Raw genomic sequence first — 18,455 nt, forward strand, 5'->3', positions numbered from 1 at the left:
TTATATGCCTAGCTGCTGCCACGAATTCAAGTTATTACATGAATTCAGGCTGGTTGCCTACAGAGGGACTTAGGAGGAAGAGAGGAGGGGTTTTGCAGCAAACCTGTTATAACAGGCTTTCTTTATTTGCCAGAAAGTAAATTAGCTATGTTAATACATGTTAAAGTTGGAAAAGCAGCACTTCCTGTTCCTGAGAGCCAAAAATAATTGGGTAAAGAAGATGGAAGAACCTTGGTTTATAATTAATTGGCTTGTGTGAATTCTGCCTTTTTGCCAGTTTGCTGGTCTTTCATGCAGAAGTGAGATGTACATGATGAGACAGACGTTTCCAGTGTGGCAGCAGCCCTTGTGGTGAAACCACTTCTTGAGCTGTGCCAGGTGGCTGTTCCACCTTCCTGCAGGGCAGTGGATCCTGTTCTGACCTGCTGCATAGGGAATTCAGGAAGGCTCTGGGATCCTTGCCAGAAGCAAGCTGACCAGTAGTCTCTTGGCTCCAAATGCAGGCATAATTATTGCAGGTGCTGTAATGATTTGCCTTTAGAAGTGTCCTTTATGATCCCAGGAAATATCCAACACTCTTCTTTACCTGGGGACCAGAGTGTGCCTTCTAGGCAGCTCAGCGAGACACGGAGATTAAAAAACAAATTGGCAGGATTTTACCCCTTTCATATAATATGTCAATCCACTGTTTTTTGGCACAAGGAGGCAAATTGCGAATTTAAACCTAGTTTTGTATTGAAAAGTAATTCCTTCCCTTCAGAGTAAAAGAAGCCATGTTTGTGCCAAGGGCCCAGGTAAAGAGGGACATGGTAATTCCCAGGCCTTTGACATGAATATAAATATTTCCCTAAAGAAAAAGCACAAGGTTTGCAGAGATGGCAGTAGCATGCAGCATGCAAAGTCAGCAGGGACTCTTAGGCTTTAGAAAGTGCAGAATGTTATGAGTGTTGTTTTATTCATGTATTTGTTATTTTAGCTCTTTTGTCAAAGTTACAGCTGAGAAGGAGGTCAGTAAAATGCATGTCTCAGCCAAACAGTGTGGGGTTTCATAAACGTGGTTTTTCTGAGAGATGCAAGCTCATTCAAGCACTCAGAGTGGGAGTGTGGTAAAGGATGAAAGTTACTGAAAGTTGGCCTTAATTAGCTGTTCTTCAAGCTCCTTCTCCATTGCTGTGAGGCAGTAATTTGTTATTTATGGCAAGGCTGTTTGTATTAATTACTTTGAAATGTGAAGTCTGGGGCCAGACCCACAGCTGCTGTAGGACACTAAGGGGCTGAGGCACCTGACAGCACTGAGCATTGAGCCTGCTGACTTCTCAATTTAGCAGGGACAGAGGCTTACAAAAGGTAGCCCACTTCATGCAGCTGGATGAAAAGCATGATCTGTAGATGGTTTTCCATTCTAGAAAATGGGGTGGCTGATGCCTTCCTTGCTCCATCCTGTCCAGTTTCTGCCATTTCCTAAAAAGGTAAAATTCTGTGAATCCTTTAGCACTTGTTTGTCATACTGAGTAGGGGAACTTGACAAACAAAATCATTGTCAATTTGTTAAAAATAAACAAACAACCTCTTAGAAGAGTTTGAACTTAATTATGTTAATATTAAACATAATTATGGCACACTAATTATGTTTTTTACGTTTGTGAGGAGAGTTGTGCTGTGCTCTCCAGACATCTGTACCATATAGAGACAGGTGGTAGAGTGCAACATTTCCAAGTGCCATTTTCCCATTCCATTTATGGTTGCTCTTTCATTCCAATTGCAGAGCCTCATTCAGCTTAGTCAAATTGAGTCCTTATTTGAGAGATTCTGTGCTGAAAGGCAAATGTATCTATCTTTATAAGCCTGTTTGTTTCCATAATCAGACACTGAATCAACAGTGTATTGAAGATGACACATTTGCTATTCCCTGTCTCCTCCCTATGGTGACATAAAGCTGTGAAGCACAATAATTAATGAAAAAGCCTGTTTATTTTTCAGGCAACATATCTTGAAGTGGAAAAAACCCCCAAACTTGGATTAAAGTGATACTGCTGAAGACCATCAGAGCCACAGCAAAGTGTATGAATAGTTCTGGGGGGAGAGTCCCATCATTCAGGCCAGTTGGACTGGGTGCTCTAAAACTGTCAAATACAATTGAACTCAGATTTCTCATGTAAAACTCAGGAAGACATGGAATGCATGGGGAAAAAACTGACTCAACTCTTTTGCTAGGGCATCTTTAAAGTGTTTTCCAAAAATGTGACTTTCTAAACTTCATCAGCATGTTGTCTCTGTTGTGTGGCTGAGTGAAAATAATCCATTTTTTTTACAGCCTTATCTTTTCTTCTGGGAGAATCTGCCCAATAGGTCTTGTAAGACAAAGGGTGCACATAATGCTCTGCTCAGCACTCTGCCTTTGCAGAGCAAAGCTGATCTGTTTTAAATAACAAAGGCCAGAAAGTGCCTGACTGCAAACTACTGCTCTGTCTCCTGAGGTGATCCTGAAGCCCAGGGGATGGTTCCTCCATGCTGACTGACCACGGGAAAGCCTCCAGGGTTCCCCTGAGATGCTCTCAGGCCATCCACTTCATTTGCAAAGAGCTGCACTTCCTAGTAAGTTTCACAGCTCTAATGTGCAGCTGAAGTCATGCTGGTGGCAAGCCAAGGTTTGGGTTCTGTTCCATTTCCATCTCTTTCCATTCTACACCTAGCTGTGAAATAGATTTTGTGTTTACTCAAGCTTCTAAAGTCAGTCCACATTAGGAAATGTGTAAGGCAGCAGTAAGAATAGCCCACTTACTGAAATGGAGTGACTGAGAGAGCAATGACTCTGTCAAGGCTACTGATTTTCGAGTCCTGATTAGAGCCTGCTTTCCTTTCACATCTTTTATCCTCAGTGGATGCTGCATTGTTGTGGCAAATAAAGCCTCCTGGTATTGCAAAACTGTGAGCAGCCACTTACACAAAGAACAAAGCTTTAATCCTCATGTTTTGACATTCACCCTCTGCAGTGTTGCATTTTGGGAATAGAGAATGGGTTTGTACTATTTTTAGGTGCATAGAACTACAGTACCATAAATGTCTTTTTTTCAATTTAATGTGCTGTTAGCTAGTGGTTGGTTTGATAGTTCTGTGCTTGCTACAAATCTCTGTGTGTTAGGGGGTAAGCAGTAAGAACATGTGATTTGGCACAAGCATGAAAGAAATTAATGTGGGTGTTTTTTTACTTCATAAAGGAGAAAAAACATATTGATCAATAAGCAGCAAGTCTAATAGAAAAGAGAAGAGTGCTTTATGCTATGTGTTTCATATTGTTTTTTCCAGGTGATGCAGTCACAGACAAACAAATAGATATTGGCAATGTAATGTTGAAAATTTTTGGAATATATCCAATCAATTCCTAAAATATTGTGCAGTATAAATATTGTGATGGACATGATCAGCAGACTATTTCTTTTTAGTTCTTGTTTTTATGAAACCTGTAAGTATCAGGACTTTTCTGTGGTATTCTCATTTCATGTGGAGTTCATTGACACAAAGGTACATGGCATGCACAGTCCTGAGAACCCAGCTGCATCACACATGGTGGATGTGCAAGAGTCTTTACAAAAAGGGATGAACTTTAGGAGTCTTTGTACTTGATGAGCTCTGTTCTGTCAGGTCAGGAGAGGACACACCTGCCTTTCCAAGGATGAATGTTTAATATGGCTCGCAAAGTGTGCTTGCTTTTAATTTTCTGTGCCATTACCCATTCTAGCATGCCAGTTGTCCAGATCTGTTTGAGGTGACCAGCTCCCAGAATGGAAGGCTGATGGTTTGAGAAGCTGTCTAGGCTCGATGGCAGGACACTCCAAAATTCATATGAGAATGTATCTGAGAGGGTTGTCCAAATGCTTCCTGCACTCAGGCAGGTTTGGTGCTGTGACCACTTCCCTGGGGAACCTGTTCCTCGGGAGAAGTTAAGTGGATTGCTCAAGTTTTCACAGTCAGCATTGAGCTTTAATGCAGATTTGATAATGCCCAGAATAGCATTATAGCCACAGGAGCATTATTCTGCATCAGAGCAAAGACATTCCTGGATTTGTGAGAGATTCAGAATAAAGGGAATTTATTGTCATAAAGGGAATTCTGAGTGATACCATAATGTAGATAGAACATAGGAGAGCTAATAAAGAATAAACTGAACAGTGTTTTCAGTTAATAACAATTGTGAACACAATATTTATACTCCACATATTGTATTTTCTCATGCAGTGGTCTTTAAACCAGAGATATAATAGCTGTTGATCTAAGAGTTACTATATTTTAATTAGCAATGATTCTTCTCTAGAGCTTTTACTGGTCTGTTCTAAGAGCAAAAGTTGTTGAATTTTTTAGTCGGGACAGAAACCAGTTGTCAAAGTTGAGAAAGAAAAATGGAAAGAGGAAGAAAAATGCATTTTATTCTTCTCTTTTTTTCTTGAAATATTGGTAGAGAAGGTTCATGGAAAATACTTAGGCTTTTTATTTTTTTTTTTCCTGGAAATATAAGACAGGTGCCTTGTTTATTGTTACAGTAATATAATATTCTCTTACGTAGCCATGACACTTCATTTTCTGGCATGTCACTGTTAAACAGTGCCAGGATTCTGATGGCAGTCATGTAGGCTAAATAGTTATATCTGATTTTTTTTTTTTTTTATTGCTATATAATTCATGGTCCTTCTCCTTTTTGTTTGCCTCCTTTTAGTTTGCCTCCTTCTAGACTGACTATTTGAGAATTCTGAGCAGCTGTGTAAAGGCTACTCCTGTTTTACTGAAAGTGTGGTATTCAGATTCTCTGAACAGAGAGAGATATAATTTTCTCTGCCAGGATTTTTCCTGGGGAAGGCAGTGAAAAACCTCAAAGAAGAAAGAGAAAACAATTCTCATCTCTACTTGCTGTGCCTGTAGTTTGGCACATGTGGAATTTGTTATGGAGATTGTTTACCAGGCGTGATTTGTTAACTGGACACCGGTGAGGGTTGTTTGGATTGATCGGCCACTTGGGTCAAAGCTGTGTTGTGACTGTCTGAGACCGTCATGGGTTTTTCTTTAGTAGTAGTATTATCTCTTTACTATAGTTTTAATATAGTATTAGTGTAATATAATATAGCTTAATAAAGCATTTGTTCAGCCTTCTGGAATCATGGAGTCAGAGCACATTATTCCCTGGATGGGGGTTGCTCATCTACGACAGAAAGAACAGATTTTTACATCTTGTCAAGCTGGCATTTCTTGCTAACACCTAATTCTTCCCCTTCTACAGAGGAGCTGAAGGAGAAGCTGCAGAAGTACGTTGATGAGGTGAATGCCCACAAGCCTGGTTTCATCAAGGTTGTCCGGCACAGCAAGCAGGAGGGGCTGATCCGCTCCCGGGTCAGCGGCTGGAGAGCAGCCACAGCGCCGGTCGTCGCTCTCTTCGATGCCCACGTGGAATTCAATGTGGGTTGGTATGTGCCTCCTTCAATTTCTCTGAGCCAGGGACCTTTTCCAAGCACTGGTGTTAAGTTACTGACTGGCATTCCTCTTGCATTTAGAGGGTGAGTTAGAATTCTGAGCTTTTTCATGAAAATTCAGACATAATCATGGACGCAAGCAGGAAAAACGTGGTTGTATTGTGTAATATGATCTAGATCCGTTTTTATGGTTTGAGTAATGTGCTGATCTAATTACAATGTAGTTAAATCGTATTAGAAAACTGCACATTAATAATCTCCTCCAGTAATGTAGCCCTTTGTCCATGAGGGTGAATGTATCTTCTTTTCATTAAAAAAATACTATGTTCCTTTTATGTTCTGCAGTGTAAAAAAAGTGTTATTTTGGCCAGTCTGCAAATGTAAACATAACTAAAATAATGTATTTTAACTTTTTCAGGCTGGATTGAATATCTTCCTTGCTCCTCAAGTAAAAATGATGTCAAGAAGGCAGGAGCTTCTGTCTCTAGGATAGATCTATTATTAACTCTGATCCTGATGTCCTTGATAATGTTGAGAGCCTGAAGTTATCGTTACTTGGTAGCAAGGGTATAAATGCTCTATGATATGCAGATATTCATTTCTTCCATCCACCAGCTCAAATCAAGGTTAACAACAGGGTATCCTAGAGAATATGTTGCAGTGTGTTATTTTGGGGCAAATCCTGCATTGTCAAAACTCCATCTCGAAGCAGAGAGGGCTCTGAATGGGTGACAGCTTTAGAATTTTCTTTCTGAAAAATATGGCATTAGCTGTTCTATTGTTTGTTTGGTGGTGGACTCAATAATCTTTAAGGGCTCCTTCCAAACCAAACTACTCTATGATTTCCATCAGTGCTGTGCTTGTATTGGTGTGATTTTAACATTGTATTTATTTATTTATTTATTTATTTATTTTTAGGGCTGAACCAGTGCTCACCAGGATAAAAGAAAACAGAAAAAGAGTAATTTCTCCATCATTCGATAACATTAAGTATGATAATTTTGAAATAGAGGAGTATCCCCTCTCAGCACAAGGGTTTGACTGGGAGCTGTGGTGCCGGTATCTGAACCCTCCTAAGTCCTGGTGGAAACTCGAGAACACAACTGCTCCAATAAGGTAACGTGGCCTAAATTCCAGTGTCACTGGCAAAGCTCTCCTGGGTGTGACAGGGGGTGAGTGGGCTCAGCTATGTAATAGCTTTTACTGACTGTAAACTTCAAATACTTAAATGTCCTTGATGCTTACACAGTCATCAAGAAAACTCTTGGTTTTGGCTGACATTTTTAAAGGTTTTTAAAGGAAACTTTAGTTTTCAGTAGATATTTTTAAATAGGTTTCCTGCCCAAGTGGAATGTAGGCAGGGCTGCTCAGCAGCACTGCTTTCTCCAAATGTCTTGCCTGCTAATTTAATGCTTATAGGCCAGAAATGGAATTTTCTTTGCAGTTACATTATATAAGCAGAGCTGATCTGACAACTGTATTCTTTATAATGTTGTCACATAGGTGTACAGCCGTGCTGTGTCCTAGGAGTTAATGTTTGGTCACTGACACTGTGAGCAAAGGCTCTATCGGGTCCTTGCTTTGGGACAATCTGGGTCTGTACTTTCTTATCATGTCCAGAGTGTTGTTAGGCTGGTACAGAGCCATACCTTTGTCTCAGGAAGGGGAGTAGTAGCCTCTGAACCCACTGAGCAGCCCTGCTGAGATTACAGGCTTTTCTTGTAGATACACATTCATTCCAAGGTCACTGGTACCTGTGCTCTAGCTCCCTGCAGAAAGAAAGTGTGAACGCTGTTTTCACCACCTGAGAAGCAGAACCTCAAATAGCACTTGCAGCTATTTTTCATCCAGTATCTCTGTCTTTACAGGCAGACACTTGTCTCAGGCTCTGTCAGTTAACACTCTCTGAACTGCACTGGCCCATGAACAGGACTTAGAATTGCAAAGCAGGAGATAAAAATGAACAGGTTTGCTACAGACAAATGTAAAAAGGGGTGATAATTTCCACATCATTAGAAATAGTTATTGCTGTTAATGAACTCTGTTACTGCTATAAAAACATTCCTGTGAAGACAGGTTGAGAGAGTTTGTGTTCTTCAGCCTGGAGAAGAAAAGGCTCTCGGCAGGTTTACAGCACCTTCCAGTGCCTAAATGGTGGTTCCAAGAAAGCTGGTAAGGGACAAAAGTAGGTAATGACAGAACAAGAGGGAACAGCTTTAAATTGAAAGAGAGCAGGGTTATGTTACGTATTAGGATGAAATTCTTTACTGTGAGGGTGGTGAGGCACTGGAACAGGTTGCCCAGGGAAGTTGTGGATGTCCCGTCCATGGAAGTGTTCAAGGCCAGGCTGAATGGGGCTCTGAGCAACCTCATCTATTTGAAGATGTACCTGCTCGTGGCTGGGGTTTGGAATGAGATGATCTTTAAAGTCCCTTCCAGCCCAAGCCATTCTATGGTCCTGCGATTAATTATGTAGAGTAATTATTATGATTTTTAAAATTAAAAGTATTGAAACACAAAGTAATCAGTGAATATATTTTTCCACTTTACCCCCAAACTCTGTTCCATATGAGGACTGGGGAGTGAGTGTCCTTTATGAATTTCAGGTTTGTTCCCTAGCTCTTTCCCTGGCACATTTTTTTTAATTTAGTGCAATATGCTGCGTGTGTGTGTTGGATAATTAAAACAAACACACCAACAAACAAAGCCATGTGTATTGATGGATGGTTTCTATCATTCCTCCATTATCCTTTTAGAATTATAGCAAAGGGAAGCAGGTTCACTGAGAAATACTTAAAAACAACAATAAAAGCAAAAGCATCTTATCATAAAAGAAGCATAAGTTTTGTATTGACGTTAACTGCTATTTTCTTCATTAATAAATACATCAAAAATGGTCATTCATTGTTATAAAGCAGGTACTATAGCACTTGGAGGCATTAATATATAGATTTCTGTAGAACTGTACAATTTGTGATTAAGACAGCCTATGATCTGTTTGAAAGCAGATGTGTCCACTAGCTGTAGCTTGAGTGTTCTCAATAAAAGCAAGGTGATTTCCCCTGTACTACTAATTAATATCCTGTCATTACCAGAGTGCCTGATAGCAGCATAATAATCTGAAAAGACATATTTATTTCTTGCAATTGTGGATTATAAGGTAGGAGAAAAATGAAAAGGCTAAATGACTCTGTATCCTTCTCCACTCATAAGGTAAAATTGTACCCTCTGTGGCCGAACTCTTACCTCATTACAATTGGTCCTGTATAGTAAAAATTGGTTGGTTCACACCTTGACATAAATAGAGCTTACTGATCCAGTGAAGCCAGGTGATGTGCCTAGATTTGGCTCAGGACAAGGGACTAATGTTACACTATGCTGGTAAAGGCAGACTTTTATTGATTCTGTATTAAAAAAAAACTTATCTGGATGATCCTATTCAAGAAATAATCTCTTTTTTTAGGTAAGCTTACAGACACAATTTTTTTAGCTCTAGCTGAACCTGGCTTCTGGATAAACACAAAGAACTGCACATCTATGGGTATCATTTGCAATTGTCACAGACAAGAGACTTGAGGACTTAGCAGGGACAGAGACTACACTGGCTGGTGCCTCAGAAACAAAATTGGGGCTCCAGGATCTCACACTACTAGCACTGAAATCCCTACTGCTCTGGTGAATATTTATGTCCAATAATTCGACTCTAATTTCCTTCAATAGTGTTCATTTCACTTTAGAATTAGGAATATTAGAAGGCAAGGCTCAATAAAACTCTTTGAGAAATCCTTTTTTAAGAATCTGTTTTGCTGCATCATTTTACCTAGCAATGATAAATACAACCAGTGTCTGAATAATAAAATTCTCCATAATTTATCTGCTAATTTTGGTTGCTGATGATTTATTCTTCCAGAAGTCCTGCATTGATTGGATGCTTCATAGTAGATAGAGAATACTTCCAAGAGATTGGATTACTGGATGAAGGCATGGAAGTGTATGGAGGAGAGAACGTGGAGCTCGGAATCAGGGTAAGGAAAAGAATTAGCCAATACTGGTGGCTTACATTTAAAATATAGCTTGCTTCTTATTGCAGGGAGGGGAAAGCAGTCCAAAACATGGATGATGGCATGAAAAGGAGATCCACAGCTCTGCAGACATGTAAATTTATTTGAGGAGAGAGGAGGAGAAAAAGAGCAATAGCTCTCTTTACAGAACTTAATCTGGGACAAGGGTAGAAGTACAGAATTTAGGATTGTTCTTTTAACAGTGCTAGAATTTTGCAGAGTTGATAGCTAAATCTCCCTGCTTACCTGTGATCCCAGACTCAGTAAGGAGAATAGTTTCTCACAGGTGTGATGGGAAAAACCTTTCTAGATTGCTTGGTTTATTTAAATTAGGAAAATCACTGTGGAGCAAAGTAGACTATAGAGGCAATTATGCTGCCTTCCAGGTGGAAGGGAATTAAGGTATTCATAATGTGCATAAGTGCATGTATTTTCTTTTTCCACTGTACACTCTTCACCTGTTTACTATAATGCAGTATTGTGTGTGATTTGTGTACTTCTTTCTAGATCTCTTCACAGCTAAATACCTTTCTGTTCTCTTTGAGAAAATCTCAGGTTTTTGATAAGAGTGGAATTCTTAGGTAGATAATGGTAATGAAAAATGGTGTGGTGTGGTGTGTTATAAAACTAAGTTCTGAACCCTGCTAGGAATGTAAGGGAAAGGTAACATTGTGTTTTGAGCCTTTTAGTTGCCAGAATAAAAACATACTGTTGTACAATAGCAAAAAAAAAAAAAAGGAACTTACTGAAAGAATATAGAATTATCTCTGGAGACAGCAAGATATAACAAAAAATACTCATTTTTATTTCTGGTTTCATGAAATTCTTTTTCTTCTGGCTGTTAAGGAGTTTTTTCAGCTGGACTGAAGCACAGACCCCCTTTCAGCTACAGAAGAGCACTTTTTTAAGGAAAGGGAGAGAGAAATGCAAGACTGCTTCTTTTAATAACACTGTTCTTCTCACTGTAAGGGCAGAGAGCTGCCTTCTGCTCCCAAAAACTTACTTTGCAGCTCAGTGTTGCAATGAGTTGAAAATTAGCGTCGCTTTGATTTCCCTGTTCTTTTTACAACTGACAAAAAATTATTGTTTCCTCGTGAATGCAAGGAGTTTTTTCTCTTGGTTTGCATCATGAGATGTACCCTGGCTGGCCTGCAGTACCTAGCCTTGGAGGAGTTGATTGTTGATACGTTGATAGACAAGACCAGAGAGACACAATCTCTGCATAATTGAAATTTTGTACATGATATGTAATTGAAATTTTGTACATAATACATAATTGAAATTTTGGAGTAGGCTGGATCACTGGAATAAGGCCCGACACTGCTCTGATTTCCTTGTGGCTTTTTCTCTGTCTCCAGGGAAGCAGTGCCTGACCTACATAAAATACTCTCATCTGTAACAGATTGTAGTGTGCAAGGTACCAGAACATATGCTGCCTTATTTGCCTTTATGCTGGCTTGGATCTGGCAGTATGAAAACAAATTACAGAGCTGTAATAAACAGATTGTTTAATAGTTTATTAACGCTCTTCTCACAATCCTTATGTGTGTCTGAGATCATACGAGGATGAGACTCCATGAGGGGAAACCTCATTGTGGTCTTCAATATCCTCACGAGGGGAGGGAAAGGTGCAGGCACTGATCTCTTCACTCTGGTGACCAGTGACAGGACCCGAGGGAATGGCCTGAAGTTGTGTCACAGAAAGTTTAGGTTGGATATCAGGGAAAGGTTTTTCACTCAGAAGGTGGTTGGGCACTGGAACATCTCTAGATTACTTGTGTCACTTTCAACTGTGGGGTTGATGACGAATGCCTTAATGAAAATAGTCATTGTTCTACAAAAACTACATTATAATTGCAATAAATAATGTTTCCATTTTAAAATGCTGCTCTCCAATGTGTGACTATATGTTATTCACTGTACCTCCTCTTTCATTGTCATTTTCCTTTTTTTTAAGGAGTATCTAGATTTTTTCTAGTATTCTGCTGGAAAAATGAATGTCCGTTATCCTGAATGAAAAGCATTATCATTCAGGATAATGGACAGGGAGACACTGTCTGTTCACAGTTACCTGCTAGGGAAATTTTATGCATAAGCTTGTAAGAGCAAACATCTAGAGGAACTGGGGAGTTTATTTTTTACTTCAGAAATAGCATGTGTTAGGATAATTTGAGCTACTTGTTTATCTTAAACACAGTAAGTAGAACATGGTCCTGTGTCCTTATATTACTGATTTTGTTCCAGAAGTGTAAAACTACTGTGAGGAACTAAACCCTGACAAATGGAGACTTTCCCCACTATCCTCACCCAGGAGTTATGTTTTTCACCTCATCATCTGCACAAATATCTAGTTATTTGTATTACATGAGTGCAAGAAAACCATCAACTATTGGAAACTGTATTTGAAGTATCCATTGTTGGTAAACCATAACAAGCCATAGAAAACAGGACTTTGGAGGATTATTCTCTTGATTCTGAATTTGTTCAGAGCTGCTACTCAGCTCTGTCAGTCTCTGATTTGGAATAGTGTTTTAACTTCTGAGATTTTTACCCTTGTCTGTGGATTTGTAACAGCATTTGTAAAATACTAAACACATATTACTAAATAAATATTAATAGAGATCTTTTGCCTTGAGCTAGAAGCTGGCAGATGAGTTCAAAACATGAATGCATTTGATTCTTAGAAGAAACTCTTTATTTACTCTTCGACCAAACGTATTCTTGTAAACCTATTTATATGCCCCATGAGACAAAAAAATGCAGGCTGGTTGATGCAAGACTTGACAGAATCCACTTTGAGCAGTTCAATCACTTTAAGTGGGATTTTAAAATATTCATTTACTGTGAAGAAGCATCATATTTGTAAATTCAGGTTAGGATGAGTGGTGCTTCTTTTTCATTCAATCATTCCCAATTGAATGGACTTAAGTGTGCTTTTAAATTACCAGATTGCATTTAGAGGTCAAATTGGAATCACATTCTTATCCATGTGACCAAGCAGGAAGTGTGTTGGTAACTGCCTTAAAGTGGAAAAAGAATGTGAGTGTGAGGCTGGTGTTTCTCAGTGTCATTTGAGCTCCGCTTCTGGGTTGTGCCTGCACAAGCAGTTCTTGTGGCTGTGGAAGCCCCTAGACAGAATCCTCTGCAATTGGATGCATTCAGTCAGATTCTGCTTTGGATGGTTCAAGTCTAGTTTGCCGTAGGCTTCTTAAAGGCCTCTTCCAATTCCTACTGAAGTCAGAAGAAGATTTTCTATCAAAAGCAGCCCTGTAGCAATTCTTTTGTCTTTTAAAGCAACCTACATGCTTGATAAAGCTCCCAGATATCTATTACAAGTTATTTGTGACACTTTTAGGAATGCCCTAGCAAATACTCAGTGATTTCCCTCAGGTCCCAGACTAAGTCATCATCAGACTCATGGGAATGCAAGCCCGGGCTTTGACTTAGAGTAATTCTGTGTGTCACAAAGACTTTGTGCTTGCAGATGAATTTGTGTTCACAAGGATATAATGACCCTGTTAAGTGGGTAAGAGGAAAATCTATTAGAAGGTAAAAGCTCTTTAAGGGAAAAGGATTGGGTCTTGTTCCAACTAAATAGTATATCAGGACTTTACATCAGCTGACCCAGGAGGAAAATTGCATTTATAGTTAGACTGAGTGTGACACTACTCTTGTACAGTGTATTGCTGTAGTGAAATTAATTGCTTCATTTCTTGCTGGTCTGGTGATTTCTCTAGACTTTTTGTGAAGCTGATGCTGTTTCTGATGGTGGAGAACTAGAGGAATGCAGTTAATGAATAGAGATGGAGAAATGAGTCATTTGAGCAGAAAATAGTCCCAGTGTTCTTTGGGGTATTTTCCATACATTAGGGTCCCTCTGTGGCAAAGCAAGCAGATGTGAAGTCTCTCATGCCTCTCTCTCTCTGATCTATTGTTTTTAAATTCCAGAAGTTATTACTTGTTTGTTAGTTTTGGGGTGGGTCTTGGTTTGTTGTTTGTTTGGGGTTTTTTAATGTGTTTTTGGGTATTACTTATCTTTAACCTCCCCCCCACAACATACTTCTGGGATCATGATTTTTCATTACCTGTTAGTTAAGTGAGTCTCTGCCATTTGGTGCATAGAAACTGATGGCTGCTTACATGTTCCAGCCACAGTGTGTGTGTATCCTGATTGTTTCTCACCTGAGATATTTCTTACAATATTGTCCTTGGGATAGTGTTCTTTTTGTTAATCACAAGCAAGTGAAGATACTTCCACTTGGCCTCAAATCTCCACATTTATATGGAAACATTTTATCCTTTTTACCTAGAAGTTTCCAGCAATTTTACCTGTCAGTGTTCCTTACACAGGCCATAAATTACATGAAACGATGACTATATTGCACGTAAATAGATGTCTGATTTTGTTAATGAAAGCCTTTGCACAGTTGTTCTGGGCGTATCTGGGAGATAATTTTGTTCCTAGTAGCTGGTACAGTGCTGTGTTTTGGGTTTAGGATGAGGATAATGTTAAACTGCACCAACAGTGTTCAAGCTCGAGTGAAGTTTCACAGCACATAGGCTACACTAGGTTACATTTTCTCCTTCTCCTTGCCATGCTCTTGTTCTAATTCCTGCAGCAGCTCACCAGTGCTTTGGCCCTGCCAGCACAGTGGTCTGCTCCACACCTGCTGCCTTCTGAACACCTCTGCTTCAGTAAACTTTTATCTTTCAAATGCAGGGTTAATTTTATCAGTTAGCGATTTACCATGCTGCCTCACAAACTGTTTCGTTAGGCAGATTGACAGGCTGCTGTGGCAAGAGGTAGAAATGTCAGGAAAGGAACAAAGAAGATGAAGGGATTTTTCACCAAGCTGCTGTGTTGTGGAACTGTTTGCATGGAGAGGGAGTAGTGGGATGTGCCATGTGTGCCTGGTGTCCCTTTCTGTTCTTGCTGCTGGGCCTCCCTTCCTGGCACTCCACTGAGCAATGCAGATCTTCCCCGGGTATGCCTCAGGAAAATTAATCAAGACGTTCCCCGTTCCTGCACTTGCAGCTATCACCATTTGTTGTAGTCTTAAAGCCATGTTTTTAGCTTGTTTTCAGTAAGAAGGCCAATATCCTTTGCCACTAGGGAACGATTTGCTCTACAGAAAATATCCTTAGTATGTGATCACAAGTGCTGCTCAACAGTACAAGGTTGGTGATGTGTAAAGGCAAAGAGCTGAGAAGTCCAAAAATAGAAATATCCTTAGTTGTTACTCTGAGATGACTTTTAAATACTGCTTTTTCATATAATGATTTCTCTTTCAATTTGTACAGCTTTAAATAGAGAGAAGTTTATTTTGCTTTTTATCCATTTTGTGAATTAAGAGGAGACTATTTCTAGATTGAAGTCTGAAAGAAAAAATTTGTAAAGATTGACCAAAAGTTACTTCTTACAAGATGCAGCCAATGCTTTTCATAGCTCACACTTTCACCAAGACAAAAATAATTAATTAGCAGTGGAAGTATGGCATTAGTACTTGCCTAGCACCCTGTGTAACAGCTTATCAGTGTGCACAGGATTATTCCTGAGGTTAATTTTGTTTTGCAAAGTACCTCACTGTGTCAACAATTTGAATCCCAAGATGACACAGACTAAAATTCTCTATTTACAGGATTGTAATTCCAACAGGTTAAAAAAGAAAGGCTCTATTGAGAATAAAATAAGTAATTGTCATGCCTCCAAATTCTGCCAGTCATGACATTACTGTCTTTTTTTGGCTTGTTCTGATTTCAGTCACTCCTACATTGGAAAAATTGTTTTTTCCCTCTGTTCTTCTCATGAATGCCTCAGCAGGTAATCTGCAGCTACAGCATGTGTAATTATACTTACCAGTGAATCAGTTTTGTGGTTTTGCTATTTCTGGGGAGAGAACATTTTATTAGCTGCTCCCACAGGAAAGAAAAGTATTACAGCAGCAGCTAACACAGGACATCACTACACCCTGCAAGGAAGGATGAGGAGGCACTTGGAGATTTCTCACAAATGTTTTTTCACCAACTGTGCATGTGTAGTTGCACATTACCAACTGGGAAGTAATACAGATATATTGATGTTTTATGAGAGGAAATTGTTATTTATAGTGGTATGGGAAATAGTAAAACAGTTTAACTCAATGTACGCTTACAAATCAATGGACTCAGGTGAGATGCAAGTTAATTAGTGCATTATTAGCCTCATGTTTAACGCCCTTCTGCACTTTCAAGTCATGGCATAGTGTCATTGCCATTGTACCTTCTGATATTCCAAGTCTTCATGGTCTAAGCTGGGAAGATTCCATATTTGTGGCTTTCCTCTAGAATTCAATTTCATTGAGTGATTTTAATATTGCAAGACTGATTTAGTAATCTAACAAAGATTAGCAGAAGATGAGTGAGGGAGAGCAAGGGGTTGTTGTGGTGGTGCAGAAGTGAGTAGATGACTGAGATGGGTCCACCAGGATGGATCCAGCGTGTTCAGGTCACAGGTGTGAAGGCCAGATACTTTATGTGTGTGACACCACCTTATGTTGAAGTCAATCAAGTGAGGCAAAAGACCTGGCTGAACAGGGAATTCTTCAGGAGCTCTTGCCTCAGGCTTTAATAATGCTGATAGAATTTGGGCTACAGTGCTGTGGAAAGGGACCTGGGGGTGCTGGTGGATGGCAAGCTGAATACGGGTCAGCAGTGCCCTGCAGCCAGGGGGGCCAGCCCTGCCCTGGGGCATCAGGCACGGCATTGCCAGCCGGCCAAGGGAGGGATTGTCCCAGGGGGGCCAGCCCTGCCCTGGGGCATCAGGCACGGCATTGCCAGCCGGCCAAGGGAGGGATTGTCCCAGGGGGAATACGGGTCAGCAGTGCCCTGCAGCCAGGGGGGCCAGCCCTGCCCTGGGGCATCAGGCACGGCATTGCCAGCCGGCCAAGGGAGGGATTGTCCCACTCTGCTCTGAGCTGGAGCGGCCTCACCTCAAGCGCTGGGGCAGTTTTGGGTGTTACTACTACTGAAAGAGAAATTAAACTGTCAGACAGTGTCCAAAGAAGGGCAGTGAAGATGACGAAGGGTCTGGAGAGGAAGCTGTGTGAGGAGGGACTGAGGACACTTGTTCTGTTCAGCCGGGGAGGAGAGACTGAGGCTCACTGCAGTTGCAGCTTCCTCGTGAGGGGAAGAGGAAGAGCAGACCTGACCTCTTCTCTGTGATGACCAGCACCAGAGCCCAAGGGAATGGCCTGAAGCTGAGTCAGGGGAGGTTTAGCTTGGATATTAGGAAAAGATTCTTCACAGAGGGTGGCTGGGCACTGGAACAGGCTCCCCAGGGAAGTAAGTGGTCACCGCACCAAGCCTGACAGAGTTGAGGAAGTGTTTGGACAATGCTCTCTCTCAGACACATGGTGTGATTCTTGTGGTGTCCTGTGCAGGGCCAGGAACTGAACTTTGATGATCTTTGTGGGTCCCTCCTGAAATAAATGGGCAGGAGATCTTTCTCCTTTTTAATGCCTTTATTAAAGAGATTCAGCTCAGGTGGGGAGAAATCGACGGGTCGCGCCCACGCCGCCGCTGTCCCCAAGAGTGGCACGGAGGAGGAGGGTGATGCAGCTCTGTCCGCTGGTCTGCAGGCAGAGCTGGGGACTGCGTCCTCACGGGAGATTCGCAGATTCCTACTTTTCAGTCCAACACTTCGGGTCCCCTCCTTAGTGAACATCCTTTCAGGTCAGGGTGAGAAGCAAAAAGGATCCAAGCAGGTACTGGACTGCGCGCCCGTCCTTAGACATCACCTAGGGTCCCCTAATTCTATATTGGCTCGTTCTTTTTAGGGGTTTTTCTGGGAAACTTTTGGAGCAGTGCATTCCTCATCTGCATACGTGGTCTCAGGCCACTCCTATTCTCCTGGGCTGCCTGTCCAGGTGTAGCTCCAGGGCAAGCCCTGGGAGGACAGTGGCTAAATCACCAACCATTGACGGGCAATTAAATAAGAACTCTTAACAATGAAGCTAATTTGACAGCAATTGGTCCAACCGGTTTTAGCTCTGTAACCTTAAACAAAAATAGGTAACTTTTTATTCATAACACCTCCCAACACAGAATGTTGTATTTTATGATCAGGTCTTTAGGCACAGTGCAAGATTAACAAGACTGATCAAGCTAAGTGTAGCTGTGGTAATGGAGAGAAAGGTAAAGCCATAAAAGATGGCCAGCACAGTACATTGCTCCATGAATACTAAACCAGTGGTGGTCCTGTTTTTCAGTCTCCTACTTTTGTGCTTTGTAAGACAAAAAAGTGATTTCTTTTGCTTCCAGTTCATAACTTAAATTTGGCAATGTAGTGATTGATGTGTGGGTTATTTATTGTGCCTGGCAATGAGATAGACAGGCTTGGAAGAGAACTGAATGGAGCCATAAGCCTTCAGTGACCCTTGACACGTGCTACCTCCAAGTGACACAGGTGGAGAGTGGTTCCTGCAGTTCAGCAGCACACCATGCATAGTTTAACAGCACACTGTGAAAGTTTCATAGCTCATGAAGATACATGCAAAATTAATCCCTGCAGAACAAAACAATTTAAAAAGTACATAATGAAGCAATTAGCTAAAAGAGGAAGAAAAGTAATGACAATTTAATTTGGGAAGAATCTTTGCATGTATTAGGTTTTCAATGAGAGTGTTTTATGAAGGCACAATTAATGTAAAATGAGGCCTGTGAGGCAATTAATGATGACTTCAAAAGTTAGATTTAAGGGATAATTTACATTTTAAAAATGAAGAGCAGCTCTAGTTATGTTAAAGTCTTTTATTTTCCTCTAAAAAGCCTTTTAGATTGGGGGGGTGTGTTTTTGGAGGTTACTTACAGTTTCACATTAAAATATCAACTTGGTTATGAAAAAAAGCTGTTCTTCCATACAAATAAGTAAGTTTACCTGAAAGTATGACAGGATTAC

The 18,455-nt window shown here is 40.5% G+C and overlaps 1 protein-coding gene across 2 annotated transcripts in view; it reads left to right on the forward strand.

The window, feature by feature from the left end:
• GALNT18 (polypeptide N-acetylgalactosaminyltransferase 18) overlaps positions 1–18,455 on the forward strand; it is a 209,854-nt gene that overhangs the window by 130,208 nt on the left and 61,191 nt on the right. For both annotated transcript variants that reach the window (XM_041485550.1, XM_041485540.1), the window contains exons 5-7: positions 5,270–5,453; positions 6,378–6,575; positions 9,370–9,484. In XM_041485550.1, the coding sequence (XP_041341484.1) occupies positions 5,270–5,453; positions 6,378–6,575; positions 9,370–9,484 (497 nt within the window). The remainder of the gene's footprint in view (positions 1–5,269; positions 5,454–6,377; positions 6,576–9,369; positions 9,485–18,455) is intronic.

This window comes from Pyrgilauda ruficollis, unplaced genomic scaffold (genome assembly GCF_017590135.1).
Source record: "Pyrgilauda ruficollis isolate IOZ18807 unplaced genomic scaffold, ASM1759013v1 scaffold119, whole genome shotgun sequence".
Lineage (NCBI taxonomy): Eukaryota > Metazoa > Chordata > Aves > Passeriformes > Passeridae > Pyrgilauda > Pyrgilauda ruficollis.